The sequence below is a fragment of the Hyla sarda genome, chromosome 9 (assembly GCF_029499605.1).
Source record: "Hyla sarda isolate aHylSar1 chromosome 9, aHylSar1.hap1, whole genome shotgun sequence".
NCBI classification, from domain to species: domain Eukaryota; kingdom Metazoa; phylum Chordata; class Amphibia; order Anura; family Hylidae; genus Hyla; species Hyla sarda.
In genome coordinates, this window is record NC_079197.1 from 154,976,487 (window position 1) to 154,999,307 (window position 22,821).

Here is a 22,821-nt window from a genome sequence, read left to right on the forward strand (position 1 = left end):
AAACGCACTGTGTGAACACGGCCTAAATGTGGCCATCTATTACAGCCATGGGTGCAGACAAGCGTCGAGTGATCGGAGAGACTCTACACACGGATTGACGCGTAGTTTTACTAGCGCCCACCAGCAGGTGGCGCTCAAACACAGGAAATGCTCAGCTTCCCACTACAAACATGGCGCCCCTCTCCTGACGGAAGTCTGTCTGCTGGTACCGCCCTCTTTATGTTTCCTCCTCTTTGTGCCACCGGAAGTTGTCCAGACTCAGTGATAGAAGCTATGGAGCAGGCGAAGATGGCGTCTCCGAAGAGTGCTCCTAAAGATGCTCAGGTGCCGGGGGGCAGGGACTACAAAGCCCAGCATGCATTAGAGTTCCTACACATCATGTGTCCTGGGAGTACTGGGGTTAACTCATTCCTGCCCGGAGCACTAAGCTTCTTGTTTACTACTCTGACAGCTGACACTAGAACAGTGATCTCCAGCCAGAGTGCCTCCAGCTGCTGCAAAACTACAACTCCCAGCATGCCCTGACTGCCTTGCATATAAGGCTGCGATCACATCTGACTAGGGGGCTTTTAGGGTGTACATTGGCAGAACGCTACCCGTACAGCAGTGTTTCCCCAATCGGTGTGCAAAACTACAACTCCCAGCATGCTCGGACAGCCGTTGGCTGTCCGAGCATGCTGGGAGTTGTAGTTTTGCACACCGATTGGGGAAACACTGCTGTACAGGTGGTGTTCTGCCGATATACACCTTAAAAGATGTAGTTTTACAACAGCTGGAGGCACACTGGTTGGGAAACACTGCTGTACAGGATCCATTCAGTTCAATGACCCAGGAGATACATGAGTGTTATACTTGGTACCTCCGGCGTTCCTATAGACGATTCATCGAGCGAGTGCTGACCCTGTACTCCATGCAGCAGGAGGCGCCCTTCTAGAGATCACAGGGGGGGGGGGGGGTACACAAGATTAGACGCTTATCTCCTGTCCCGGGGCTTTCCAAACTGGGTACCGCAACACTTTATTGTGTTTACGTTCTAAAAGAGGTACTCTGCCCCAAGACATCTTATCCCCTATCAAAAGGATAGGGGATAAGATGTCTGATCGCAAGGCTCCTGCCGCTGGGGACCCCTGTGATCTCCCTGCTGCACCCGGCGTTCGTGGAAGGGGGCGTGACGCCTGCGGGGGTCCCTAGCAGCAGGACCCCCACAATCAGACATCTTATAAGATGTCTAGGGGCAGAGTACCCCTTTAAAGGAAAACTGTCAGCTTTCTTGCTTACCGTGCCCGGATCCGCTGCGCTGTTCGGCCCTAATCTTCTATTTTCGGTATATGCTAATGAGGTGCTAACTGGCACTCTGACGTCAGCAGCGCCGCCCATCTCATCAATATTCCTCCCCTCCCTCCGCCGCACCCTCTTCTCCCCTCTTTGTAATGAAGAGGGAGGGGAGGAATATTGATGAGCTGGGTGGCGCTGCGGCCAGCGGCACTGACGTCGGAGTGCCAGTTAGCCCGGCCGGTGCCAGTTTGCACCTCATTAGCATATACCGAAAATAGAAGATTACAGCAGAACGGCGCGGTGGATCCGGGCAGGGTAAGGATGAAACTGATCAGTGTCCCCCGCACTACCAGCCAGTACCGCTGGTTAGTACAGGGGGAGAAAGCTGTCAGTTTTCTTTGAAGTGGCTTCTAATTGGCACCGTGGCCACTTTAAATCGATGAGCTGCGGTGGCTGCTGGGACTGATGAGTGATGCCCCTGACATTACACCTATTAGCCATGCAGGAGGACGTCACTCGTCAGACCCAAAGAGAAGGCGAGCCTTCACCTAGGCCTGCCGGAGTACACAGAGAGACACGGGCCAGGTGAGAGTGCAATGGCACAGCGGGGGATCAAGGGGGGGGGGGGGGGGGGGTAGGGTTATGATGTGTCACTGAAATGGCACAGGGGGGGATGCCCAGAGTTGTAGCTTTGCAGCAGCTGGAGGTCCACTGTGTGGGAAACACTGCCCCAATGAAAGCTACTTGTTTGATGTAAATGTAATCAAAAGGGTCTGTCCCCATCCCAGTCAAAAAAGACGTGCCAAAGTATACTGCGGTGCACTCCACAGGCCCCATTTATTTTAATGACCCAAAAGTAGCCATCTAGGGGGAGATTCAGCAAAACCTGTGTAAAGGAAGAGAGGTGCAGTTGCCCATAGCAACCAATCATATCGCTCCTTTTATTTTTCACAGGCCAATTCCGTGGTACGAATTCCTCAACATACAATGGTTTCAACAACGATGGTCTGCCTGGAACCAATTACCATCCTATGTTGAGGGACCACTGTATATGCTAATTTAAAGGGACACAAACAGTGCAACTACGGTCAGACCATTAAGACAGTAAAAGGTAGTAGTCATCAGTATCCCTTTTCTTGATGGGAAGTCGACCGATACCAGTGATGTACTGAATAAGCACAAATGTATTCTCTGATTATACGCGCACACTGGAGTAAGCCACCAGCATAACATGACTGTCCGGGGCTCGTTCAGTCCCATTCACTGCAGCACAGTGCTGGGACTTCTCGGGTAGAACATGCTGGAGGCGCTGTGGTTGGGAAACGCCGCTCTAGTTGTATAATTCCCAGCATGCCCTGATACCCTGCTAAAATGGGTAGTCGTCCTGTGTGATGGGCATTTATGTGCATGTTGGGGGTCACCGCTCCAGGACAGTGTAAGGATGTATGACCTAATAATGTTCTATTTACTCATATTTCTCTTTACAGGTTATGGCTCAGATTCTGAAGGATATGGGAATCACAGAGTATGAACCACGAGTTATCAACCAGATGCTGGAATTCACATACAGTAAGGAAACCGCAGTAGTTCTGATGCTATATCTATTTATCTGTCTATCTCACGTCGGTCTCCTCTCTCACGTCGGTCTCCTCTCTCACGTCGGTCTCCCCTCTCTCACGTCGGTCTCCCCTCTCTCACGTCGGTCTCCCCTCTCTCACGTCGGTCTCCCCTCTCTCACGTCGGTCTCCCCTCTCTCACGTCGGTCTCCCCTCTCTCACGTCGGTCTCCCCTCTCTCACGTCGGTCTCCCCTCTCTCACGTCGGTCTCCCCTCTCTCACGTCGGTCTCCCCTCTCTCACGTCGGTCTCCCCTCTCTCACGTCGGTCTCCCCTCTCTCACGTCGGTCTCCCCTCTCTCACGTCGGTCTCCCCTCTCTCACGTCGGTCTCCCCTCTCTCACGTCGGTCTCCCCTCTCTCACGTCGGTCTCCCCTCTCTCACGTCGGTCTCCCCTCTCTCACGTCGGTCTCCCCTCTCTCACGTCGGTCTCCCCTCTCTCACGTCGGTCTCCCCTCTCTCACGTCGGTCTCCCCATCTATCTATCTATCTATCTATCTATCTATATATATATATACACTCCAAAAAACGAAAACTGCAGCACTCCAAGGTACAAGGTGAATAAGATTTATTGACCCAACACCTCTCCGAGCTTGAGAAAGACAGCAAGTGGGCAGTTGAAACGTTGTTCCTGATGTTGGGTCAATAAATCTTATTCACCTTGTATCTTGGAGTGCGGCGGTATTCGTTTTTTGGAGTGGATGTCTATGGGACCCCTGACCCAGGACAGCTTCTACCGCCTGCACCCACTGCTTCTACCTGAGGTTGTGCTGCTCTTCCCACCCATATATATATATATATATATATATATATATATATATATATATATCTTGGCAGTATATATTACCATAGCTTTTTTTATTTACTGCGTATAAGGTCACTTTTAGTGTCTCTAATCTCAAAAAACTTGTTACAAAAGTTTAGATGGCATCAGGTCTCACTCCTGCGCCCTACTGTGATTGCGAGTTATAAGTGTGCGATTCACTTCCCATCCGACTGATTCACTGCATAGAAGAGTGTTTCCCAACCATTGTGCCTTCAGCTGTTGCAAAACTACAACTCCCAGCATGCCCGGACAGCCTAAGGCTATGTGCGTATCCCTGCAGGGCACGGCAGCTCTTTACTCCAACGTGCCTCCTCTCTGTATGACTCAGAGGCTGCCATCCCTGCCCTGTTCTCAGCCTGTATGTGCGCTCCCAAGAGCTCCCAGGAAGAAGGGCGGAAGCCGGCCCTAGCAGGCATCAGATGACGTTGCGTCTGCCAGGCCAGGCCCACTTCCTCCCCTCTTTAACAGATAGAGGAAAAAAGGTATTTACAGGGGGTTTTAACTAGAAATAATCACAGGGATAGAGATAGTGAGAGTCAGATGGGGAGGGGGATTAGGGAAAGTTTAGCTGATGATAGGTACTCTTTAAGGTTATCCAGGAAAAGTAAAACAGAGCTGCTTTCTATAGATAGCTGCCATTGTTCTCAGGTGGTATGTGGTATTACAGCTCACTTCCATTAAAAGGAAAGTTGTAATATAGCACAAAAACTGAAGACAGATGTGGTGCTGTTTTAGAAGAATTTAGCTCTGTTTATCTCTTCCTGGTTAAAGCGGTTATCCTGGAAACAACTTTAAAAAAAAAATCTTAATCCTTTCAGTACTTATGAGCTTCTGAAGTTAAGTTGAGCTCTCTGATGACACGTGTCTCGGGAACCGCCCAGTTTAGAAGAGGTTTGCTATGGGGATTTGCTTCTAAACTGGGCGGTTCCCGAGACACGTGTCTTCAGAGAGCACTTAGACAGAAAAGAACAACCTTAACTTCAGAAGCTCATAAGTACTGAAAGGATTAAGATTTTTTAATAGAAGTAATTTACAAATCTGTTTAACTTTCTGGAGCTAGTTGATATATATAAAAAGTTTTTTCCTGGATAACCCCTTTAAGGTATAAGTGATTGCCCTCATATCTTGGATAGTAGTTAATTGTGAGCTGCACCAATCTTTTTTAGTCCAATTTACAAATCTGTTTAACTTTTTGGAGCCAGTTGATATAAAACATTTTATTTTTCCTGGAATACCCCTTTAACTGCTAGAACTTGTGATCACAGCAGTTCAGGACTGTCACCCAGTGTGATCTCGACTTTTCACGTTGTCTGAGTTTTTGTAGTACAATATTCTGTTCTTGGTTATGATTTTTATACAGATATTTGAATCTGTTCTTCATTTCTAATTCAGGATACGTGACAACAATTCTGGAAGACGCCAAGATTTACTCCAGTCACGCCAAGAAAAATAGCATCGATGCGGATGACGTCAGGCTGGCGATTCAGTGTAGAACAGACCAGTCGTTCACCTCTCCTCCTCCAAGAGATGTGAGTAATGGATTTTATATCTCCTTTATTGTAGGTACTGTAAGCTACAAGAAGTGCATCTGGTGAAACGTGGAAGTGACTGTTGAATTAATATTCTGACATTAAAGGGGCTGTTGGTTAATTATTCTAAATTATTTAACCCCTTAAGGACCAAGGGCGTACCTGTACGCCCGTGGGAATTTCGGTCCCCGCCGCGCGCCGGGCGGGGATCGCGCCGGGGTGACTGCTGATATCTATCAGCAGGCACCCCGCGCAAATGCCCAGGGGGGTCATTAGACCCCCCATGTTGGCGATCGGCGCAAATCGCAAGTGAATTCACACTTGCGATTTGCGCCAATTCTGGGTCATGCGGGTCTATGGTGACCCGGAATAGAAGGGGGATCGCGGGTGTCCTAGACACCCACGATCCCCCTGTAGCGATAGGAGTGAGGTGGCAGGGTTGCCACCCCTCCTATCTCTGCTATTGGTGGTCTAGACGCGACCACCAATAGCAGATCGGGGGCGGAGGGGTTTACTTTCGGTTTCCCCGTCTTGCCCTCCCACAATAGGCGGGGCAGGACGGGGAAACCGACAGGGACCGGCGCCGAAGATCCACTTACCCATCGGCGACGGCAGCGGCGACGATCAGCGGCGGCAGCGGGCGACGATCGGCGGAAGAAGAGGACCGCGACGCAGCTCCCTGGATCCAACGGAAGCCGGTGAGTTACTTAGCAACATCTGGAGGGCTACAGTCTGAGACCACTATAGTGGTCTCTAAACTGTAACCCTCCAGATGTTGCAAAACTACAACTCCCAGCATGCCCAGAGAGCTGTTTAGGCTTGCTGGGAGTTGCAGTTTTGCAACAGCTGGAGGTCTACAGTTTGAGACCACTGCAAAGTGATCTCTATACTGTGCACCTCCAGATCTTGCAAAACTACAACTCCCAGCATGCCCAGACAGCAGTTTGCTGTCTGGGCATGCTGGGAGTTGTAGTTTTGCAACATCTGGAGGTCCACAGTTTGGAGACCACTATGCAGTGGTCTCCAAACTATAGCTCTACAGATGTTGCAAAACTGCAACTCCCAGCAAGCCTAAACAGCAAACAGCTGTCTCTGCATGCTGGGAGTTGTAGTTGCGATCCCTCCAGCTGTTGCATAACTACATCTCCCAGCATGCCTTTCGGCGATCAGTACATGCTGGGAGTTGAAGTTTTGCAACAGCTGGAGGCACACTGGTTGGAAAATACTGAGTTAGGTAACAGAACCTAACTGAACGTTTTCCAACCAGTGTGCCTCCAGCTGTTGCAAAAGTACAACTCCCAGCATGCACGGTCTGTCAGTACATGCTAGGAGTTGTAGTTTTGAAACAGCTGGAGGTTTGCCCCCCCATGTGAACGTACAGGGTACATTCACACTGGCGGGTTTACAGTAAGTTTTCTGCTTCAAGTTTGGGCTGTGGCAAATTTTTCACCGCAGCGCAAACTCCTAGCGGTAAATTCACTGTAAACCCGCCAGTGTGAATGTACCCTAAAAACACTACACTGACACATAATAAAGAGTAAAACACAACATATACACCCCCTTACACTGTCCCCCTAATAAAAAATAAAAAACGTATTGTACGGCAGTGTTTCCAAAACAGAGCCTCCAGCTGTTGCAAAACAACAACTCCCAGCATTTACGGACAGCCACTGACTGTCCAGGCATGCTGGGAGTTTAGCAACAGCTGGAGGCACCCTGTTTGGGAATCACTGGCGTAGAATACCCCTATGTCCACCCCTGTGCAATCCCTAATTTAGTCCTCAAATGCGCATGGCGCTCTCTCACTTCGGAGCCCTGTCGTATTTCAAGGAAACAGTTTAGTGCCACATATGGGGTATCTCCGAACTCGGGAGAAATTGTGTTACTAATTTTGGGGGCTTTTTTTCCTTTTACCCCTTATGAAAAAGAAAAGTTGGGGTCTACACCAGCCTGTTAGTGTAAAAAAAAATTTTTTTTTACACTAACATGCTGGTGTTGTCCTTTACTTTTTATTTTCACGGGAGGTAAAAGGAAAAAAAGACCCCCAAAATTTGTAACGCAATTTCTCCTGAGTACGGAGATACCCCATATGTGGGCGTAAAATGCTCTGCGGACGCACAATAAGGCTCAGGAGTGAGAGCACACCATGTACATTTGAGGCCTAAATTGGTGATTTGCACAGGGGTGGCTGATTTTACAGTGGTTCTGACATAAACACAAAACAATAAATACAGACATGTGACCCCATTTTGGAAACGACACCCCTCACGGAACATAAGGAGGGGTATAGTGAGCCATAACACCCCACAGGTGTTTGACAAATTTTCATTAAAGTTGGATGGGAAAGTGAAAAAAAAAAAAAAAAATTTCACTAAAATGCTGGTGTCACCCTAAATTTTTCATTTTCACAAGGGAAAATAAAAAAAAGCCCCCCAAAATTTGTAACCCAATTTCTTCTGAGTAAGAGCATACCCCATATGTGAATGTAAAGTGCTCTATGGGTGCACTACAATGCTCAGAAGAGAAGGAGTGCCATTGGGATTTTGAAGAGAAAATTTGTCCGGAATTGAAGGCCACTTGTGTTTACAAAGCCCCCATGGTACCAGAACAATGGACCTCCCCCATATGTGACCCCATTTTGGAAACTACACTACTCATGTAATGTAATAAGGGGCGCAGTGAGCATTTACGCCCCACAGGTGTCTGACAGATTTTTGGAACAGTGATCCGTGAAAATGAAAAATTTAATTTTCCATTTGCACAGCCCACTGTCCCAAAGATCTGTCAAACGCCAGTGGGGTGTAAATGCTCACTGCACCACTTATTAAATTCTGTGAGGGGTGTAGTTTCCAAAATGGGGTCACATGTGGGGGGGTCCACTGTTCTGGCACCACGGGGGGGCTTTGTAAATGCACATGGCCCCTGACTACCATTCCAAACGAATTCTCTTTCCAAAAGCTCAATGGTGCTCCTCCTCTTCTGAGCATTGTAGTTCGCACGTAGTGCACTTCAGGTCCACTTATGGGGTACCTCCATACTCAGAAGAGATGGGGTTACAAATTTTGGGGGGGTATTTTCTGCTATTAACCCTTGCAAAAATGTGAAATTTGGGGGGAAACACACATTTTAGTGAAAAAAAAATATATATTTTTTTACATATGCAAAAGTCGTGAAACCCGTGTGGGGTATTAAGGCTCACTTTATTCCTTGTTACGTTCCTCAAGGGGTCTAGTTTCCAAAATGGTATGCCATGTGTTTTTTTTTTGCTGTTCTGGCACCATAGGGGCTTCCTAAATGCGACATGCCCCCCGAGCAAAATTTGCTCTCAAAAAGTAAAATATCACTCCTTCTCTTCGGAGCATTGTAGTTCGCCCGTAATGCACTTCATGCCAACTTATGGGGTACCTCCATACTCAGAAGAGATGGGGTTACATATTTTGGAGGGTATTTTCTGCTATTAACCCTTGAAAAAATTTGAAATTTGGGGGGAAACACACATTTTAGTGAAAAAAAAATATTTTTTTTACATATGCAAAAGTTGTGAAACACCTGTTCTGGCACCATAGGGGCTTCCTAAATGCAACATGCCCCCCAAAAACCATTTCTGAAAAACGTACTCTCCAAAATCCCCTTGTCGCTCCTTCGCTTCTGAGCCCTCTACTGCGCCCGCTGAACACTTTACATAGACATATGAGGTATGTGCTTACTCGAGAGAAATTGGGCTACAAATATAAGTATACATTTTCTCCTTTTACCCCTTGTAAAAATTCAAAAATTGGGTCTACAAGAACATGTGAGTGTAAAAAATAAAGATTGTGAATTTTCTCCTTCACTTTGCTGCTATTCCTGTGAAACACCTAAAGGGTTAAAACACTTACTGATTGTCATTTTGAATACTTTGGGGGGTGTAGTTTTTATAATGGGGTCATTTGTGGGGTATTTCTAATGGGAAGACCCTTCAAATCCACTTCAAACCTGAACTGGTCTCTGAAAAAAAGCAAGGTTCAAAATTTTGTGAAAAATTGGAAAATTGCTGCTGAACTTTGAAGCCCTCTGGTGTCTTCCAAAAGTAAAAACACGTCAATTTTATGATGCAAACATAAAGTAGACATATTGGAAATGTGAATAAAATAAAAAAATATTTTGAATATCCATTTTCCTTACAAGCAGAGAGCTTCAAAGTTAGAAAAATGCTAAATTTTCAAATTTTTCATCAAATTTTGGGATTTTTCACCAAGAAAGGATGCAAGTTACCACAAAATTTTACCACTATGTTAAAGTAGAATATGTCACGAAAAAACAATCTCGGAATCAGATTGATAACTAAAAGCATTCCAGAGTTATTAATGTTTAAAGTGACAGTGGTCAGATGTGCAAAAAACGCTCTGGTCCTTAAGGGGTTAAATGGGCAATGTCATGAACTTTTCTTTTTTTTTTATATATGTTGTAGTGTTTATGTACTACAACATATTTCTAATATACTTCATTTATTTTTTTGGTGGTTAAAATATTGTATTTTGCTTTTGAAATCTGGCCACTAGGGGTCTCCCTCCTAGTGACCGGCTGCAGCCTGCTGTGACATCACAGCTGAATTCGGACCAATCCTGGCCGGGCATCGGTCCGAATTCAGTCAGCCTGCGCTCGCTCCCTGCCTGGCAGTCAGACAGGCGGGAGCAAGTGCTTTGAACACCAGGGCTGCGCGCATTGGCTCCCTGGACTCGAACGCCGGCCCCACCTCCTTGCATATATACGAGATTATTACCCCCCCATACGGAAGAAAGCTAATACAATTCAGTGATGTGCTCTGCTGTACAATCTGCAATCTGCTTGTATTGTCCGCCATCAGACCCCTGCAGTCGTGCCCTGCTAATGCTTTATATGCCGTGATAAGTATTATTTAGGCATCTAAAGGGTTAAGGTTGGGCATCATTGTGATTGTGATTGCTGATGTACGCCATTAGTGCCGCGGTCCCGGCTGCGGATAGCTCCTGTTCTCTTCAAGTTCATGACATAAATGTACATCCAAGCTATGTACCAGGGCATCAATATGTACGTTTAGATCATGGGTCCTCCAAGGGTTAAAGTGGAAAACTTTTTTTTTTTTTTTTTAATCCAGATAGTTAAACAGATTTGTAAATTACTTCTATTAAAAAATCTTTATCCTTCCTGTACTTATTAGCTGCTGAATACTACAGCGGAAACTATTTTCTTTTTGGAACACAGAGCTCTCTGCTGACATCTCTGTCCATTTTAAGAACTGTCCAGAGTAGGAGAAAATCCCCATAGCAAACATATGCTGAAGTGAAATTTGAAATTCATTTTTTTTCTATTTGTTTCTCAGTTTTTACTAGAAATATCAAGACAAAAGAACCAGACACCTCTTCCATTAATAAAACCCTATGCTGGACCCAGGCTACCCCCAGATAGATACTGCCTGACTGCGCCAAATTACAGACTGAAGAACATACAGAAAAAGGTTTGTACATTTAAACAGTAATCTGCTGGGGCTTCCATTTGTAAACCTATTTGTGTGTAGTAGGATTTCTATTTGCTCCGTAAAAATATGATTCTTTATTGGCTTTGTAACATAGATACTATGACTAAGGCCCTCTAATGGGCTGAAACGTGTCACCTCTGTATACCTGGTCTCTGTGTACCTGTGGTATCTATTAGGGCTGGGCGGTATACTGGTTCATACCAAATACTGAAATTTTTGGGCTGCACGATATGAATTTTTCCCATACCGCAATATCGGTTGGGCCCCTCCCCCTTAGGAATGAATTATCAGCCCAGCGCTGTACTGTCCCCACATCGGGGAACTAATCATATGTGACCCGCCAGCGCTGTTCTGCTCCCCCCCTTCTCCCCACCAAATCATGTGACCCGCCAGCGCTGTTCTGCTCCCCCCCCCTCCCCCCACCAAATCATGTTACCCGCCAGCGCTGTTCTGCTCCCCCCAATAAATTATCAGTCCAGCGGGGTATTACGCACATGTGTCACCCGCAAACACTGCCCTCCTCCTCTTTGTTGGGGGCCGCCGGCGTTGGAACTCTATACTGTACGCCAGTGGTCTCCAACCTGCGGACCTCCAGATGTTGCAAAACTACAACTCCCAGCATGCCCAGACAGCCAACAGCTGTCTGGGCATGCTGGGAGTTGTAGTTTTGCAACAGCTGGAGGTCCGCAGGTTTGAGACCACTGCTGTACGCTGTATCCCTATGCCCAGGCTGCAAAAGATAAACATAATAAACTTTAACTTACCTACGTCGGCCTTACGCTGGGGACGGGAACGTCGGACAGCCGTCAGCCTATCACCGGCCGCAGCGATGTCCCGCCCCGGCAGGGGATAGGCTGAGCCCACTGTCATGTAAGAAGCACTGGCCGGCTTTTTACATGACAGTGCGTTTAAGCTATCACTGTCCGGGGCGGGACATCGCTGCGGCCAGTGATAGGCTGACTGCTGTCCGACGTTCCAGTCCCAAGGAACAGCGTGAGGCCGACGTAGGTGAGTTAAAGTTTTTCTTTATCTTTTGCATCCTGGGCATAGGGATACAGCGTACAGCAGTGGTCTCAAACCTACGGACCTCCAGCTGTTGCAAAACTACAACTCCCAGCATGCCCGGACAGCCGTTGGCTGTCTGGGCATGCTGGGAGTTGTAGTTTTGCAACATCTGGAGGTCCGCAGGTTGGAGACCACTGGCGTACAGTATAGAGTTCCAGCGCCGGCGGCCCCCAACAAAGAGGAGGAGGGCAGTGCTTGCGGGTGACACATGTGAGTAGTACCCCGCTGGGCTGATAATTGGGGGGGAGCAGAACATTGCTGGCGGGTAACATGATTTGGGGGGTGGGGGGTGAAAGAAATACCCTTATATACTGTGGAATCGCCATAAGTTACAAAAATACCGTGATACACATATTTGGTCATACCGCCCAGCTCTAGTATCTATGTTACAAAGCCAATAAAGAAACATATTTTTTACGGGAGCAGCACTGGACATTGTTTTTTTTCTACATATTTGCAAAGTGGTGCGGTCCGCACCAGTCCTCGTGAATACCTCTACACAGCTTGCACATTATTTCATATACTACTGTTGTATTCTCAAAAGAAGTTATCTGATCAATCTTTTGACGGGCTTGTCATCCGATTCGCCGACCAAGGACGGTGTCCTATACCATAAGGTATTTTAGTGCCTGCATTCAGGCAGGAGGGCATGAAGCCTTATGGTTCTACTGAAATTTTGTGACCTAATCTGATTTAGTAAAACTGTAAGCGTCTTAAGTATTGCGGAAATATTTGAGGCATCGGAAACATACCCAGGTTTTGAAAAAAAACTTTTGAGATGATGTCGAGCAATGTTCTCCATTCACGGTGCTTCCAAAAGACTACAAGTTCCAGCATGCCCGGAGAGCCTGCAGATGGTTTGTGTATTGTACGTAGATTTTATGTTTCTTCCGTTTTCCTTTTATATTGCTTTTCTCTGTAACAGATTCCATCATCAGGAAGCAGAATAACCGTCCCAAGGTTAAGTGTGGGGGCTGTATCAAGTAGACCCAGTACACCTACAATAGGTAAGCATGACACCTGTCACTAAGTCCGTTCCCCTTTTTTAGACTGTTTACAGTAGTGTTTCCCAACCAGGGTGCCTCTGGCTGTTGCATAACTACAACTCCCAGCATGCCTGGGCATGCTGGGAGTTGTAGTTTTGCAACAGCCGGAGGCACCCTAGTTGTGAAACACTGGTTTATGGTTTAGCACCGTCCTGCAATCAGAAACCTATCCCAGCAGAAAGACTCTAGACTCATCTAATTTATGGTAGGTTATTGTAATTCTGATTTATTTACTTGGTTGTTGTTACCTCAGGGACTCCGGCAGCTCAGACAGTGTCCGTCTCTAAAGTTGGCGGCACCCCAGTGACTCTCACTGGACAAAGATTTACAGTTCAGATTCCAACTTCACAGACAACAGTTAAAACAGGTTTGTAAATATTCTGGAATTCCATTTTATATAATGATTGTAACATTATGTCTATTTATCGATTTATGAAAAGTGACTATAGTGGAGCACTGTGCACAGTACTCACTTTTCAAAATCACTTACATTTTGAAATTGGCTCCATAATACCTTCACTGGTCCGTCAACATACGATGGTAATCCAAATGAACCGTCGTTTGTTGAAACCATCGTATGTTGAGGGATCCGTGCAATGTAAAGTATAGGAAGTTGTACTCACCTGTCCCCGCCGCTCCTGACCGTCACCTCTCATCACCGCTGCCCTGGATGTCACCCTCCGTTGCTGTCGCCGCGTCCCCGTGGTGTCCCCACCGCTCCGGAACGTCGCTCTCATGTCGCCGTCATCACTTCACTACGCACGCCGCTCCTATTGGATGACGGGACAGCGTGCGTGGCGACATGATGGCTACGAAGGAGAGCGCCGGTGATGGAGGGGATCCTGAAGAGGACGTTCCGGAGCCCCGAGGACAGGTAGGAGACCGGAGCACACGGGGCACCGTAAACAGCTATCCAGCGGCAGCTGAAGCAGTCTGTGCTGCCGGATAGCAGTTTATGCAATGGCCCCGACATACAAAAGCATCGTATGTTGATGCTGCCTTCAATGTGCGATGGCCTCTGAGAGTGATCGTATGCTGAAATTATCGTATGTCGGAGCCATCGTAGGTTCGGGGGTCACTGTATTAGGAGACTGAGCTTCCTGCTCCATCTCCATAGCAGCCATCTCTAGCGCAGGACCCAGTGAATTGTGATTCCACAATGCTGGGTCTCCTGATGGAGATGGAGCAGGAAGCTCAGTCTTCTTATACAGTTATAAGTAGCAGAGAGAACAGGTGCTCAGTGAAGGTTTTCTGGTGCCAAATTAAAATAGAAAGCATTTAAAAAAATAAAAAAAAATACTGTTGTGCACTGTTGCCAATTGTAACCAAATGGGCTGTTTAAAGGGATACTCCGCTGCTCAGAGTTTGGAACAAACTGTTCCGAACGCTGGAGCTGGCGCCGGGTGCTCATGACGTCATAGCCCCGCCCCCTAATGGTGTCACGACCCGTCCCCTCAATGCAAGTCTATGGGAGGGGGCGTGACAGCCGTCACGACCCCTCCCATAGACTTGCATTGAGGGGCGGGGCATGACATCATGAGGGGGCGGCGCTATGACATCACGAGCTCCCGGTGTCGGCTCCAGCGTTCGGAACAGTTTGTTCCAAACTCTGAGCAGCGGAGTACCCCTTTTATATAGTTTTAATACACCTAAGGTACCCAAAAAAACAAAAAATACTATAGTATAGAGCAGGGGTAGGCAATCTTTTGGTAGTGCCGTGCCCAAATTGTTTCCGAAGTCACTTGGTGTGCCGGAAGTATGGGTGTGACTTATTGTGGGTGGGGGTTTGTTGGGCGTGGTTTGTGACAGGGTGGGGTTTTTCAGAATTGTTCCTATATATTGTTCTCGCTGTAAGGACCTAACAGTGAGAACAACGATTTTAACTCAGACCTGTAAAATACAGACCCCAGAATCAGTCCACACCACAATACAGACCCCAGAATCAGTCCACACCACAATACAGACCCCAGAATCAGTCCACACCACAATACAGACCCCAGAATCAGACCCCACCATAATACAATCCCCAGAATCAATCTGCACCATAATACAAACCCCAGAATCACCACCCACCATAATACAAACCCCAGAATCAGTCCACACCACAATACAGACCCCAGAATCACCACCCACCATAATACAGACCCCCAGAATCACCACCCACCATAATACAGACCCCCAGAATCACCACCCACCATAATACAGACCCCAGAATCACCACCCACCATAATACAGACCCCAGAATCACCACCCACCACAATACGGACCCCAGAATCACCTCCCACCATAATACAGACCCCATAATCACCACCCACCATAATACAGACCCCCAGAATCACCACCCACCACAATACGGACCCCAGAATCACCACCCACCATAATACAGACCCCAGAATCACCACCCACCATAATACAGACCCCAGAATCACCACCCACCATAATACAGACCCCAGAATCACCTCCCACCATAATACAGACCCCAGAATCACCACCCACCATAATACAGACCACAGAATCACCACCCACCATAATTCAGACCCCAGAATCACCACCCACCATAATACAGACCCCAGAATCACCACCCACTATCATACAGACCCCAGAATCACCACCCATCATAATACAGTCCCCAGAATCACCACCCATCACAATACAGACCCCAGAATCACCTCCCACCATAATACAGACCCCAGAATCAACTCCCACCATAATACAGACCCCAGAATCACCACCCACCATAATACAGACCCCAGAATCACCACCCACCATAATACAGACCCCAGAATCACCACCCACCATAATACAGACCCCAGAATCACCACCCACCATAATACAGACCCCAGAATCACCACCCACCATAATACAGACCCCAGAATCACCTCCCACCATAATACAGACCCCAGAATCAACTCCCACCATAATACAGACCCCAGAATCACCACCCACCATAATACAGACCCCGGAATCTGCACCCACCATAATACAGACCCCGGAATCACCACCCACCATAATACAGACTCCAGAATCACCACCCACCATAATACAGACCCCAGAATCACCACCCACCATAATACAGACCCCAGAATCAGACCCCACCATAATACAGACCCCAGAATCACCACCCACCATAATACAGACCCCAGAATCACCACCCACCATAATACAGACCCCAGAATCATCACCCACCATAATACAGACCTGCAGCATAGATGGCCCGGACCAGCTCACCCTTCCTTCCCACCGAGGGGTGGCGAGTAGAAAACTAAGGGGGGGGGGGGGGGTCTGGAAGATGACAAAGGCCGATGGCTGTCCGGGCATGCTGCGAGTTGTAGTTTTGCAACATCTGGAGGTCCGCAGGTTGAAGACCACTGAGAAGGGATTGACAGGTGGAGAGTTCACTCGAGTATAAGCCGAGGGGGGCGTTTTCAGCACGAAAAATCGTGTTTAAAAACTCGGCTTATACTCGAGTATATACGGTATATTATGATGACCATATAGACACTTTTCTGTTTTCGTTAAAATATGACTTTCTTTTCTGTCTTACAGCTACTCCTACGACCCCCACCGTGCAGAACGTCCTGATCAATCCTTCACTGATCGGATCCAAAAACATTCTCATCACGACCAACACCATGATATCAGCACAGAACGCAGCCGGCGAATCCAACTCCTTAAAACGGAAACATGAAGACGACGAGGACTACGATGCAATATAAACATTCTCCAATTGAACAATCCGCACAGTGTGCGGCAAAAGGGGGAAGACGACTTTTTAAAATCTTTTTGTGGGAAAAAAAAAAATCATGGCTTTCATTTTTTTTTTGACCAATTACGATAAACCTCACTAAAACATTTAAACATTACAATTCCACTTCTTTTTAAATAAAATATTAATATAAACGAGTTTTTGTGGACATAACAGAGATCCAAAATATAAAAAAAAAATGTAAATGACTGTGGCAAAGGTGATATCATTCTCCTAAGTTTTTACCTTTTGTGTTATAGAGATATTGGGGACGGATTTCTGGTGCAGTTTTCACTAAATTTACAATGTGGTTTAGGCAAAATGAGGACGACATATTGACTATAATACAAAGTGTGAACCCAGCCTAAGAATTGGACAGTTTTAATTAATTCTCTCGAAGTTTCAGTCTCCTAGAGCAGAGTTTACCAACCAACCAGGGTGCCTCCAGCTGTTGCTGTACTACAACTCCCAGCATGTCCGGACAGCTGAAGGCTTTATATGTTGTTCAAAAGTACATCAGGGTACGCCTACAGGCTTAAAGGGGTACTCCGCACCCCTAGACATCTTATCCAAAGGATAGATGTTAGATAAGATGTCAGATCGCCGCGGTCCCGCTGCTGGGGACCCCCAGGATCTCGGCTGCAGCTCCCACCTGTACGGCTTTAACCTCACACCGGCAACGCTGGAGGCTTCGGATCCTGACCACAATGGCGGACGAGCGTGACGTCACGACTCCGCCCTGTGTGACGCCACGCCCCGCCCCCTCAATGCAAGTCTGTGGGAGGGGGCATGACAGATCTCTCATAGATTTGCATTGAGGGGGCGGGGCGGGTCGTGACGTCACGCTCGTCCGCCATTGTGGTCGGAATCCAAAGCCTCCAGATTTGCCGGTGTGAGGTTAAAGCCGTACAGGTGGGTGCTGCAGCCAAGATCCCGGGGGTCCCCTGCAGCGGGACCCCGGCGATCTGACATCTGACCTTTGGATAGGGGATAAGATGTCTAGGGTGCGGAGTACCCCTTTAAGATATATGAAGAGAAGGACTTCAGGGTATAATGATCTAGAATGCCCCCCCGTCCCTCCTGATAATTATTGGGAAGTTAGTGGGAATGTTTACACCAGTGTTCCACTATTCAAGTGCCTCAGAAGTATAGTGGCATGGGGCACTGTGAATAAAGCCTCATGGGCACTACGCAGCATCAATGTATTGTGTGTCAGACATTGAAAAAAGTATCAGTAATTGGTATCGGCGAGTACTTAAAGTGTAGCTCCCACCATCCGTTTTTTTTTTTTCTGTCCCTACCTATTGCCAATCTATCCCTAACCCCCCTCCCTGCTTTTAATTTTAATTTTTACTATATTAAAAATGCCTTTTGCCTGCCTGACAGTGTGCTCACTACCAGGCAGACTTCCCCAGCAGGCACCACGTCACTGATGCCTGCTGGGGGGGACTTCCGCCCTTAGTTCATCTACACAGGGTGCCTCCAGCTGTTTCACCACTACAGCTCCCAGCTTGGCTGTCAGGGCATGCTGGGAGTTGTAGTATTGAAATAGCTGGAGGCTGCCTGTGTAGATAAACTATTAGTTAGTTACATGCGGCGCTAGCACGTCCCCTCCATCTCCCTCCCCCCGCGCCATACCCCGTTCCCTCCATGATACTTAGTCCGGCCTGATTATAGTAATACCAGATTTGTATAGTTTGTCATGTTTTACAAATTTTAAAAATATTCTGAACTTTTTCAAATTTTTTAATTTCCATTTTTTGACCCCTGGGCTAATTTTTTGTGCCATAATCAGTTTTTTTGTATCGGTACCATTTTGGTATTGATCTGACTTTTTTATCGCTTTTTTACTTTTTTTTTCTGGGATATTATAAAAATTGCAATTCTATAGTTTGGTATTTTTTTTTTTTCATTGACACCATTTACAGTATGGGATACATAATGTTATATTTTAATAGTTCGTACAATTACGCACGCAGTGATACTAAATGTTTATTATGTTTACATGTTTTTATATAGGAAAAGGGGGTGATTTGAACTTTTAACATGGAAGGGGTTAATGTGCGTCTTAAACTTTTATTAAAACTTTTTTTTTTAACACTTTTAGGAGGAATCATTAGGTTCTTCATACAGATCAATAGGGTTCTATTGAACTTCATTGATCTGTGTGCTCTGCACTCCATTGATAGAGCCTGGTCCAGCCAGGATCTATAAATGACAGAGCCACGGGACAGCAGGGAACCGAGGTAAGCCCTCCGATTTCCTCTATAGTGGATCGCCCCCTTGCGATCGTGCTGCAGGGTGGGGTGGGGGCGATCCACCGCACTAGCCCACCAGGGAGCATTCACGTGTCCCTTTAGACTGCCAGCTTTGACAGCGGCGATCTAAAAGGTTAATAGCCAGCCGCGGCACAAGACACAAGTCGTTCCATACAGACTGTTGAGCGCCTCAGTGCTTGTCAGGTTCGGCCCTGCTTGCCCGGGTAAAGGGCTGGAAAAATTCACCTGCCCGACACCTGGAACTGCATGTCCCGGGCGTCGGGCGATAGGAATTCCACATCCCTGTATCGGGACATCCCTAGTACAGATAACATTGTATGATGCCTTTGTACTGTGTTCCCTCAACATACGATGGTAATTGGTTCCAAATAAACCATCATTACTTGAATTTATCATATATTGAGGGATCCATGCAATAATAAATGACAAAGTTATACTCGTGTCCCCGCTGCTCCGGACCGTCCTGGATCGTCGATCTCTATTGCCGTCATCATATCACTGCGCACGCTGCTCCTATTGGATGACGGGATGGTGTGCCTACGACATGATGATGACGGAGAGCGACGCCTATGCAGCCGAGCATGAAGGGGACGGTCCGGATCGGCGGGGACAGGTGAGTGTCACGGACACACGGGGCACATTAAACAGCTATCTGGTGGCAGCTGAAGCAGTCTGCGCTGCTGGATAGCCGTTTATGCGATGGCCCCGACATAAAAAAGCATCGTATGTTGATGCTGCCTTCCACATGTAATGGCCTCTGAGAGGCCATCGTATGTTGAAATGATCGTATGTCGGGGCCATCATAGGTCAGGGGATCACTGTACTACATTGATGTGCAAGCCAGAAGGAGAACTTTCTGGAGTTTGAAAATTAGGTTATCCAGGCCCTAATATTTTGGGACCAGGAAAGGCAGGTCCCCAGTACTCCAAAAGTAAGACCGCACATAATGTACCAGGGCAACACTATCCAAGTGAAGTCCCCCATACTGGAAAGAAGGAAAGGACTCAAGAAAAGGTGCAAGGTCTGGTAAAAAAGGGGAATACGAAAAGACAATTTCCCACTGTGAAACCAGTCCCACACCGTCAGGACTATGTATAAAAGACTGCGTCCGAATATATCAATATTTATATTGCTAAGCCCCAGTGTGAGGTAAAAAACAAATGACTGCTCACCCTGGGTGGTTGTGTAGCTTCATACACAACAATGATGATGGCATACAAATAGTAGGTCGTCTGCTGCCCTCCGGTCACTGGTATATACAATGGACAGGGATGGCTTCGAGGAAGGACCAGGTTCAAACTGCGCTGACCGACCACGATTGTGGTCGGTCAGCGCCATTTGAGCTGGGTCCTTCCTCGAAGCCATCCCTGTCCATCTCAGAATATATCACACATCCCTAGAATTTTAATTTTATTATGTATTTTAACATCAATTTTTTTTTCTTATTAAAAAAAACCCTGAAGTACTCCGCACAACTGATTCAGTATACTACATGCTGCTCCTTTTTTTTTTTCATTGTACCCTGAAACCATTTCAGCATAATACGTGCTGTAATAGGCCATGAACTTCTGAGCCCTGCTGTGTGCCAGGACGGTATAGACCATGCCACACATTGGGTATCCCAAGTGTTCTCCCATTTAATACATAATCCCAGCCCGGATTTTTCTTCCCCATGTGCATTACCTTACGTTTATCAGTGTTGAACCTCATCTGCCACTTCTCAGCCCAAACCTCCAACCTATCCAGATCCATCTGTAACAATGCCCTGTCCTCTATTGTGTTATCTACTATACACAGCGCACTGTCCTCTATTATAGAATAATTCATAAAGAAAAAGGCGTCAAACAGGACATAATTGACACAAAGTATACTTTATTAACATGAAAAATGACAAGACATTTAAAATAATTTAAAAGAATACATATATACTAGTAAACATGAATCCAAGAGATGCTGAGAGAGAAGAACGGGGGCTATGCTTGTCTGCCAGGGAAAGAGTTAAATAAATAGTGCACATAAGTATTGTTTCCCATGAATTAATAAGGGAGGCTACGGCTCAAGGGTTGTGGAATAGATATTAGGAACTGATCCGGCAATGCTCGGATCGCAATTAAATACAGAAAATCAGAGAGCAAGAGAGAGCCCCAGGGGATCAAAAGCGCATTATAAGTAGAACAAACCCTAAGCTAGACAATATAAGGAAATACTTTACCAAGTGGAGCAGAGAGTACAATGCTACAGCCACCCGCCACCCAACGTTTCACCAATGAAGGCTTCTTCCGGGGTGTGGTCAATAGAGTGTGGGGTATGTATATATGCAGAGACTTAACCAATTAAAACCAGGGACAAAAGCACGTGATGTAGTTAGGGCGTCGTAATCGCCCATAGGTCACTGTTACCAAGCCTCGCTTTCATACCGAGGTCCGGAAACAGATACGTCTGTCAGCGTGCATCACCTGACAAACCAAGCCTCGCTTCCAAAGCGAGGCTCGGATGTACGGGCCAATCGTATACTGGGATGTGTCATTATCCAGTAGAGAGCCAAGCCTCGCTGTCAAAGCGAGGTTTGGAAAGTGCTCAGATGCGGAGATCCCTACTAAAGCGAAAATTCATAACTCTAGGTAGTTAGTTATAATTATATACAGGCACAATTCAAACATAAATAAAAAAATAAAATATATTCATTTCTATATCAACATATTATAGATTACATATCAGGGACTAAATATCATGATGGGTACATATTGTGAGTAAATACATAAAGAGTACACACTTAAGGTAAGTACATATAATACTAGGGTCACATGTTATGTGGATGCAAGTGCATATTATTATATTTTTCATATATTCATATATTTTATTATATAGATATTCATGCAGCTGCACTGCACAAAGGCAGTACAGCATCATGAAGAATCAAGGTAAAGTGCATCGCGTGCAAAAAAAAAAAAAAAAAAAAAAAAAAAGGAGAACAACGGTGAAAAAAAGTCAAGTGCAAGGTGAACACACAGTGACAAAATAAAAGTGACATGCAGGAAAAAGGGGGGGGGGGAAAGGAAGGGGGGGGGGGGGGGGAAAGAAGGGGGGGGGAAGAAAGGGGATGTTAATTATAATTTAAGCAATTAGATTAGAGCCCCAAAGATAATATAAATAAACAAAGAGGGGCATAAAAATGTGGGTATATAGAAAAAATATATAAAATAGGGGAGTGACAGTGTAGTGTGAGATTAGTGTACAGGAGTGTAAGATGGGATGAAAGAAGTGAATAGTATGAGTGAAAAACGTATATATGTGATTGAAAGGCCTGTGTAGAAGTGTGATGAGGTGATAAGAAGAAAGAGGGATTGTAATCGTCCTCTATTATGTTAACCACTTTACAGAACTTTGTATCATCTACAAAGATTGATACTTAACTATACTACCCCTCAACAAGGTTATTAATAAAAATATTAACAAGAATAGGACCCAAAACTGACCCCTGTGGTCCCCTACTAGTAACATTAAAGGAGATATCCAATAGTGAAAAAAACGAAATTAAGTACCTGCCACAATGTAGACCTTGCCTCCATCATCACACAGCACTTCACTATTTTTCTGACCGCTCCCATTTGTGAGATATGCTGCAGTGAAAATCCCTGTACTTCCTGGTTATGGAACTCAGCTCCCATCATCCTTTTCACTCTCACATAGCCGACTTCCTCCCAAGTACAAAACATAATCTACGCCCCCATACAATAAAAAAACGCCCCCAAGCCGTCCTCTAACACGCCCTACTATGCTAAGTCACTGCCCTTGTGAGGTGAAAAAATCAAACCCATGACAACCCATTCGGACCGCAGAGCCCGAGGTCACATGTCTGCAGGAGATAATTAAGCCACACACCCTCATCCCCCCCTCCTGGAGGATGGAGAGCGCAGCTCTGCATAATACAAGAAGACAGGGGAA

The 22,821-nt window shown here is 46.3% G+C and overlaps 2 protein-coding genes across 2 annotated transcripts in view; one reads left to right on the forward strand and one right to left on the reverse strand.

Annotated features, from left to right (window-relative positions):
• Positions 1–22,821, reverse strand: part of LOC130291945 (uncharacterized) — a 45,018-nt gene that overhangs the window by 13,320 nt on the left and 8,877 nt on the right. Inside the window, exon 4 of the mRNA XM_056541375.1 lies at positions 22,419–22,496. Within this exon, the coding sequence (XP_056397350.1) occupies positions 22,419–22,496 (78 nt within the window). The remainder of the gene's footprint in view (positions 1–22,418; positions 22,497–22,821) is intronic.
• LOC130290893 (transcription initiation factor TFIID subunit 9-like) lies at positions 151–16,806 on the forward strand. Its single transcript, XM_056539088.1, has 7 exons — positions 151–324; positions 2,763–2,844; positions 5,108–5,244; positions 10,586–10,720; positions 12,732–12,813; positions 13,106–13,219; positions 16,399–16,806. The coding sequence occupies exons 1-7, from the start codon at positions 220–222 to the stop codon at positions 16,566–16,568; spliced, it is 825 nt and encodes a 274-aa protein (XP_056395063.1). The 5' UTR covers positions 151–219; the 3' UTR covers positions 16,569–16,806.